This window comes from Triplophysa dalaica, chromosome 23 (genome assembly GCF_015846415.1).
Source record: "Triplophysa dalaica isolate WHDGS20190420 chromosome 23, ASM1584641v1, whole genome shotgun sequence".
Classification (NCBI taxonomy): domain Eukaryota; kingdom Metazoa; phylum Chordata; class Actinopteri; order Cypriniformes; family Nemacheilidae; genus Triplophysa; species Triplophysa dalaica.
In genome coordinates, this window is record NC_079564.1 from 4,127,968 (window position 1) to 4,137,111 (window position 9,144).

Sequence of the window (9,144 nt, forward strand, 5' to 3'; positions counted from 1 at the left end):
CTCCACATAGAATATTACAGTTTTTGCAGCAAAACAGCACATGTTTAGATTCATGCCCGGAACTGACCGACTACCCCAAATAATGGGCTAACTCAAAAACTTCTTAATAAACTAATTTATTGGAATATGATTACCACATATAATTACAAATGATTCAGATGTCCACTGAATTGCATCTTTACTCCCTTAAAGCAGTGTTTAAATACAGCTTTAGATAACAGACATTCTGCATGGATGATGTAATCCAGGAGGTTAATTTCAGAGGTCAAGCATCATCCCCAATGGATCCAATGTTTCATCTTTCTAAAATAACCGAACCTTGAAGGTTAATGGTGAAGGTCATATCACTGCGTATCTGCAAGTTCACCTCATGTACATTCTGATTTGTGTACTTGTCAACCGAACTACTAAAACCTTCACGTCAATACTGAACAACAAGATTTAGTAAAAAAAACCTAACTTTGGTGCAAACAGTTCCAATCTTTGGAATTCAAACCCATGACGGGAGCACGGCTGACACAATGCCCCACCGAACACCAAGCGCGTATGAAAGTGAAACTCACTGCGGGCAACAAATGACTTCCTGCTGAACCAGTCTGATGACTGACCTCTGCCTGACCCTGTCCGCAGTCAGTCTGTCTCTCACAGGATGGTATGAAACAGGGCTAAAAAAACGTACTAGGCATTTCATGCCTAACTTACTTCCCGTCGGCCAGGTTGAGGGAGCGGAACAGGGGGTAATCCTCAGGGGCGGGCTTGCCCGTCTGATCCTCGTACAGGAAGACAGGAGAGCGGCCCACTTCGACACCTAGTTGCTGGATGCCTTTCTCATTATAGATGGACAAAAGGAAGGACTGGATCCCAGCTTTGGGCCTGATGGTGGTTAGGATGGAAAAGTCTTCAGGGAACACACCATCTACAAATAACACAAACAAGAAGCATGTTTAATGTAGGTTCATTTGGTTTGGCATCCAAACCACGAAGTGCTTTCTAGAATCGACAGGCATTACATTTCCTGGCTTTGTTGTTAAATACCTCGAGGCAAGCCGTTTTATCACTCACATTTTCTTGCATTGTTTTACAAATGCTGTGTGCATTGTTGCATTTTTTGAAACGGCCATTGGACAAGTTTTTGTAAAATGTAATATTTTGTTTCCAGCTTGAAAAAAGTAAGAAACTTTGTAATATATACCAGATTTAGGCTTAACAAATGCATCTGTTTGCAACCCTTTAAAAATACATCTTGCAACGTTATAATCACACATTCCAATTACATTATACACTCCAAACCTATTGAGCAATTGGAATGACTTGAAATGAATTACATGGTTTGTATAAAGTACTTGTTTATCGTTATGTTTGCATGAATTTAAACCGCCTGAAGATTCCAGATTTTTTTTTTTATCCCGGGTTTGTAATGACATGAGAGCACATGCCAGAATTTAGGGTACACTATGCCTTTAGAGACCCCCTAAAATTTCTTGAAGTGTGGTGACATAACGTTTTAACATAGCAGTTAGTTTACCTCACAACGTGGAATTTAATGAGAAGTAAACGTGCAGAATGATGTGATAAAAATCGATGATTTGAGATGGCAAAAGTCATAGACTTAACGTTTTGAACATATATCCAAAATACTAACATATTCATACTAAAGGCCTTCAGTTTTGATTTCATGGAGACTAAAGATTCGGTTCAATTGTTACACAGCTAAGCTGACAAAACACGCTGCGGTCAGAAGATTTCGGCCAAGTTCTCCTGCAGCTTAACAATACAAGAGTTTGAGAGAAACACGGCCCAGCACCATCAGGGATAGCATCTTCTGTCTAAGCCCTGGCAACCGCAACAAAGGCCGCATTTAAACTCAGCTGAACGCAGGCAGGATACAGAGGCACGTTTCTGGGGTTCGGCTTACCTGGGAAAAGCTGCTTGGTTGGAGCGCTGATCTGGGCGTTCTTGCCTACTTTGTAGGCTGTGTCCGGCTGCGATGATCTTCGGTTCGTACAAAAGCCTGAAGTTTTCTGTACTCCTTCTGGGACATTGTGAAATTCTAATACTTTGAGGACATCCACGGGTTCTGCTGTAGGGGGTAGAAAAGACACAGAAGTCTTTATGTAAGGCAAAAATGCTTGAGCTACCTGTACATTAATGCATACAGCAAGTAAAGGCCGGGTTTAGCTGCTAGACGTGTATTTATGATGATTAAACTGACAGAATAGGACATGCAAGTCACAAATACAGTACAGATCACGAACGCTAAAAAAGTATACAAGCAACTTCTGAAAACCAGGTTTGTCAGATTAACATTAAGAATGGATGGAAATCTAAAAATCAAAACCACACCAGCCACATTTAATTTCTCAATGAATCGATAGAATTTAACTTTCAAACCACCTGTTTAGTAGAAAAACTTAAAAGAATCCAGTGAAATCAATCCCATACAGACAAGCTCGACTGAGTCTGGAGCTCATCTAAATATCCTTGCAGATCTTTTTGACAGAACAATATTCCAAGAGAGTTTAAGGGTACCAAAGTATCCACAGATTGCCAATTGTATAATAGTCTTTGGTCTGTAAATTCAAAAGGATCTAGGGATCTAGGGATCTAGGGAGGCAGAAAGAAAGATCTTAAATCTCTAAACATCGTTTAAAGACACACAGACAAGAGAGTAACTCGCTAATACTTCAGTTCAGCATCTGCTTGCCTTGGCTACGGTATAAACCAAAATCTTCAGAAAGTCTCTGTGACGTGACCCTTGTAAAACAGCTGGTTTCCCCCTCGACTCTTTGGAAGACACACATGAGCAAGGGCCAGGTTAAGCAAACTTGTTTCATTACGGTTAACAAAGCAAGAGAAAAGATCAACACTGTTCACCCCGGAGCTCAATTTGAGCGCTCACAGAACAACCTTAGAAAGAACCAGGGGCCGGATTCACAAAACATTCTTCTGAAGAATTGTTTTCTTAACTGTCATGTTATTTCTTAAACTCTAATTGAAGAACAAGTTAGGAATGTTATCTATTTCCGAAAAAATTCGAATGTTTCTCAAGATTGATATTAGTAAAAAAAATTAAGGAGAATCCAAATTCTCGAAACAAAAGCTGTCCTAAACATCTTCTTAAAATGAAGACCTCACGGTTGTTTTGCTCGATTTACATGTGACGTGTATTGTATTAGTATATTTATATGCGAGTTAACGTCTTTCCATTGACTTTTCATGTAATTTACTTAATTTGTGTGGGTGTGAACCCAGCATAACCACTGAGCCACAGGAAAGCTAGTAATGTATAATATATTGCATTTCTTTTAATAGATCCTCAAAAGAATTACACACTGGACCTTTAAAACAAGTTCAACTTTGTAAAAATTGTATTTAATGGTCTCACATAACGTAAATAAACCTGCATGCTATTATCAAATATTCTTACAACTATGAATGCCACAAATCACAACTTTATACATCATAGTTTTATAGATTTCAAAAAATATATATTTAAGAGAATTCAGAGATATTTCTGAGAGATCCTGTGGGATCGTGCAGTCTGTGAGCACGCAGGTCAACCAACACAAAGAACTGACTGAAGAATGTCTTGTCTTTCTTCAAGATTGAAATGGGGTTGTAAATGTTTTGTACGGGAGCGCTTTGTGTATTAGAAATACCCTAAAATCTTTATAACAGCGTACATTTAAACATCCCTCTTTGCAAAGCAACATGCTTTTAGAGATAGCCGTGAAGTTTAAGCACAACGTTTTTATGTGGTAGATGCCAAACACTTCCCAGGGCAAACACATCTTGATAAAATGTATAGCTTGAATGCACTGTAAATCGCTTTGAATAAAATATCTGCTGAATGCTAAACATTAAAAGAAGGTCACCCAGGGACATTTTTCCTTGAAGTTTATGGGTAACACCCAGCAGTCATACATGTGGTCTACATGTGTTGCTGTTTGATGCTCTCAAACATTCATGATGAATCAAGAAGGGCATTTTCTTTGGTCCTGGGGCTGGATTCACAAAACTGTTCTTAAGATAAATTATAGGAAGTTCGTAAGAATATTCTTAAGTGCGATTCTCAAGCATTTCTTAAAACGTCCTCACATGTTTTATTAAGAACATCTTAATTTGAATCGTAAGACTGAAATAATATAACACTCGCTTGCTCGTGTGGTGGTATTATATTTATATCTAACAAACTTTGTGTAACAAGCACTTTGCATTCTTATATAGCCTATATTAGCATGTGATGTGTTAAACAGCATTTACGATCGCATGTTAGCTAATATGTTAGCAAGCGTAAAAAATATACTTATTAAAATAAATTTTGTGTGATGCTACGGCACAAAACTTGTGACCCTCTTACTGCAGGCGGTGCAAATGTTGCAAATCGAGGGGTGCGATTGCCCGTGAACGCACATCAATCTCGTCTTCAGCGAAGGTTGAAAATATTTGTCAGATCGCGTCATTCACGCGAAAATAACGAACTTTTCCCTCTTGTAATAAACAGCCACTTTGGTTTGGTGTGAACCCAGCTTTAGAGAACCAACCTGATCGCACCCAATTGCGTATAAATAACACGCTTTTGCATTATCGTCTAATACGTACGCCAAATTGCGATTTTGCGTGCATATGATACGCCAATGAGTGCTTGTACCTGGGTGGAGAGCAGCCATTTTAAAACGTACATGAAGAGGAAACACTGAAATAATTAAAATAATAAGGTTAGGTTTAGGGTTTGGGTTAGGGTAGAGGTTATAATATGCACGGACGCTAACATTAGGTTTAGGGTTTGAGTTAGGGGACAGGGTAATGAGACAAATTGCTGTTTAATATGCAAACGCGCTAATTGGCGTATCATGTGCACGCAAAAAAAGGCGTATTTATGCACGCAAAATCGCAATTTGGCGTCCTTATTATACGATAATGCACAGCGCGTGTTATTTATACGCAATTGGTGCGAATGGGCTGAGAGAACGGTACTAGCAACGCCAAGGTCATAGATTCGATCCCACGGGATTGCACATGCTCAAATAAATTGTATAGTAAAATGCAACTTAAGTCGCTGTGGATAAAAGTGTCTGTAAACTATGTGTTCAGAGGTGTATAAAGACCTCATATAATGAAGCATTATGTTTTTTTAAAAGAATGAGCTATTTCTATCTACATACACTGCGGGTCCCCTTGTTGTTTCTACAGTAGCCCTAAACGGACAAAAAAAGAGAAATCATGACGACATCTTAGTCTTCTATAAGCCATTTTAGCAAATCTGAGGGGTTGAGTGAGCCATTAGTTGCAATTCGCAACCCCACCGCTAGATGCTGCTAAATGTTATACACTGGACCTTTAATAATTCAATGAAAGATTGATATTTTTTATCATCTTCTTACAGTTGTCCGGCAACTTCTCACATTGACATAAATTTGAAGTGACTTTAATTGAGTTTAATTCACTGGAACAATGTTTATTTATTAGCAAAAAATCAAGATCTACTATAAAAAAATCGCTTGTTATGCAATTAAACAGTTGCATCATCCCATCCAGCCGTGGTTGGTGTTATTGTGCATCTACGCTACAGATGAACAAAGATGCTCGTGACCGCAGACTTTCTCCAGTCCTCATATATTCCAGATGTGGCACATTAGCCTGCGTTTGACCCTGCCATGCAAGCGCCAAAGAAAAATGTCAATACTCCTTAATCTTTTCGAAAACCAACCGAGAAAGTGTTGTCATTAGAACAGTGCAGCTGAAGACCTGGTGTGATTTTAACCAGACTGCTGTCCAAACACACACATGCTGATCTCTTCCTCTCCGTATTTCTTTACATTAGACATGAGTGTGTGTGTTAGTGTGTAAGAGAGAGAGGGTTGATTAGAGATTAAGTGTGAATTTGAAGGGCGGTTCTAACTTAGAGAGAGAGAGAGATCATAAACCCTCTCTCTTTTTGAACACCCCGAAATGGGAGGAGCCTAAGGGAAGGAGGGAGGGAGTTTTAAATTTGCACAATTCATATAATTAAGAAATTCCCTGTTATTGTAACAGGAAGACATGTGTAGAGTTAAAATAATGGAGCTGGAAGACATATCAAGTGAACGCAATGAGAAGCATTCAAAGCATGGAGAATGTGCAAATAAATTCATTTTGTGCATTTTAAAGGGTGAAATGAAGGGAAAAGCTGGGGACCTTTTTACCTGCTGCTCCTTGAGACTCTAATAATGAATTCAGTCAGAATATCCCTCTCTCTATTATCCTCTCTCTCTCTCTCTCTCTCTCTCTCTCACTCTCCCTTCACTCCTCACTCTGCCCTCTTTGACACATGCTTGCCGCTCGAACAAGACTGCATTATGCCACAGGCTCTCCGTGAGGCAAACTCACGGGTGGAATTCCAGCAAAACATTTTCCCTGTATATTTTTCCACCTTTACCACAGTAACGAAACATCAAAGAACAATACATCCTTTCAAGGACCTGCTTTCCAAGAAAGCTAAGGAAAACGTTTCACTTCATATTTCAGCATTAAATCACTATTCGCTACAGGTAAAACCTGATTCAATTATGATATATCAAAACATTATGTCACCTTTCAATTGACTGGACCAACAAGTAAACTTTAATGCAAAATGTGGGCACAAAGTGCTCTTTTGCAGGAGACTTATTGAAGACCTTATAATCGACTTCATCTATCCAACATGTTTCCAAATAAAAAAAAAGAAACAAATGAGACAGCTTTTGACATGCACACCTTTAGAAAATGTGAATCCAATGAAAGATTGAATTGATTGAATTGAACACAATGAATTGTCTTTTCAGAGATAGTCGATTATTGGGGTCTTCTTTGTATAGGAGAACACCTGAGAGGAAGAGTCTCCGACCTCCCATTTACCATCCAAATAATCTTACTGCTTACTATCTTACAATCTTACTTCTCTGGGAGAAATATATGAGATCTCATTTGTGATTTGGCTTTCCTAATGGGATAGCGGGCCCCTAGAGTAGCCAAGATCATCTTTCTGAGACCTGGTCCGTCTATAAGAGCAGGGAAAGATTACTGAAATGTGTGCATTGTTTGAAGGAATGCACATCTGAGGTTTCTGAGCCCTGGGGGCTGAAGAAACGTGTTAGTACAGTGCCAGCTCAAGAGGGCACCAAGCAAAAATACCTTCACGCGCTGCAAACCGTAGGGGATGCAAAGCATTGCTCTGAAGTCAAATGAGATTAATGCATTCGTTAAATGATCAGCTTTGAGGGGTGAACAAACTGTATCACAGATGTAGCCTAATCGCCAAAAACGGCTCAAATATATAAGTAATCAAGTTATTTTTAAGTGGTTTTAACACTAATACCAAAACTAAAAGGAAAAAACAACATAAATAAATAAATTCACTTTTGGTTTATATTTGTCATTTCAAAAATTTATTTGACACTTATGTGACAGCATAAAGGCTTCATTTAATTTTGCAAGGTCCTTAGTTCCCGTAAGGGTAAGATCATTAGGCCGGTCTGGGGCCCCTTGATGGCTCTGGGCCCTTTGAAGACTTCAAAATAATAGGGATGAGCAGCGAGGACAGTCATCAAATAACTGCTCAGCACTTAGAAGAGAAACATTCCCACCGGGAACCCTACGTTAGTGGGTCTAGTAGTGGGGGAAAATATACTTTTTTAGCAGTTCTATTTAGCATCTTAATGTCTAGCGAAAACAAAGCAAGCATGGTCTCAAACTCTATTCTGCGACATTCTTTTTGAACAAAAAATATTCATTAACCTTCTCCTGAAACTCTAACAATCGTCTAGTTTATGCGCTCATAATCAAATCACTTGTTGAAGCTTTGGAATCATGATGCGTGTTCCGCCCACTGAAAATTCGGACCTCCCAGATTTCAATGGACACAAATCGAATTCTTATTATAAATTCTATGCTAAAAGATAATCAACAACTTTGTTCAAATGCATTCAGAATAGAAAACGAATAATCATAAAGTGTAAACATAAATTAATAAAACAATTACACATCATTTATCGTTCAAATGATCATTGGAGGCACACTGGCTGGTATTCAATCTCATCAATAGAAGCCCACAAACCCAAAAGATGCAAAACACTGAGGAACTCCACCCTGCTAACCGTGTCCACACACACCTAACGGACCACAGGTTGAAACAAAGGGCTTTTTACCTCAAAGTAAACCCTAAACTATCTCTCCTTGAGACTCACTTGACACATTCCTTCCCTCCAGCCTCCCCCTGACTGTATAGACCAGAACATATACACACATAATGAGGTAAAATGTGTTTTATAGTTTTTATAAAGGTTTGGACATGATGCAGTAAAGTGGACACTCAACAAGACCGGCGCAAAAATCAATAAGCTACTTGTATATGGTTGCCAATAGGCTACTTGTATATGGTTGCCAATAGGCTACTTGTATATGTTTGCCTCTCTTACACATGCCTACAGTAAAGACTTAAAACACTTTGGATGTCTAACAGTTTGACCACAGCTATTTGAAATCGGCGCAAAAAACAACTAAGTAAAGCTTTGCCGTAATGTTGTTAATGTGTCCTAAAAATGCGTAATGAAAGGCATCAGGTTCTCGAGAAAACTTTTTGGGAACTGGTGGCTTCATTTGAATGAACTCTAGACTGCATCGTAAAGGTGTTTTTACTGGCAAAACTGATATTCAAGTTCGTACACACATATAGAGACAGGGGATTCTAGATCTGCGCTCACCTGTCGCGAAAAGTTTAAATCAAATGCGCAAAAATCCAAAGGCGCAAAGTAACGGATGCGATTCCCCTACCTGGCGGTCCATGAAAATAGTTTGGAATCCTATCCTTACCTGCTCTGACAGTTGGAGCCTGCAGAATCAGGACGAGGGATGAAACTGTGATGAATTTGGAAATAGTGGAATCCAAAAGCCACCTTTTCGTTTTCCACATTGGGGACCACCTTGGCCTCTCCATGGTCGAGCGCCCACAACTGTGCACAAAGCCGGGGCGACCTCTGTTTATTTGAAATTGTTGTCCCTTCTACAATCCCAAATGTGCCCGATATGCTCTAAACAGCCATATGTGAGGGTTATTTTGTCTCGCCTGGCCCCCGTCGATGCGTCTTTGCTTGCGCCCAGCCTTCAGACTGAAGGAATCGGGCTTTA

At 39.3% G+C, this 9,144-nt stretch overlaps 1 protein-coding gene across 2 annotated transcripts in view; it reads right to left on the minus strand.

Moving 5' to 3' along the window:
* The window catches only part of col11a1a (collagen, type XI, alpha 1a), a 62,215-nt gene extending 53,110 nt beyond the window's left edge, over window positions 1-9,105 (minus strand). For both annotated transcript variants that reach the window (XM_056738751.1, XM_056738750.1), the window contains exons 1-3: window positions 8,830-9,105; window positions 1,916-2,080; window positions 703-916 (exon numbers count right to left, since the gene is read on the minus strand). In XM_056738751.1, the coding sequence (XP_056594729.1) occupies window positions 703-916; window positions 1,916-2,080; window positions 8,830-8,953 (503 nt within the window). In that variant the 5' untranslated portion in view covers window positions 8,954-9,105. The remainder of the gene's footprint in view (window positions 1-702; window positions 917-1,915; window positions 2,081-8,829) is intronic.
* Between the last annotated feature and the right edge of the window lie 39 nt (window positions 9,106-9,144).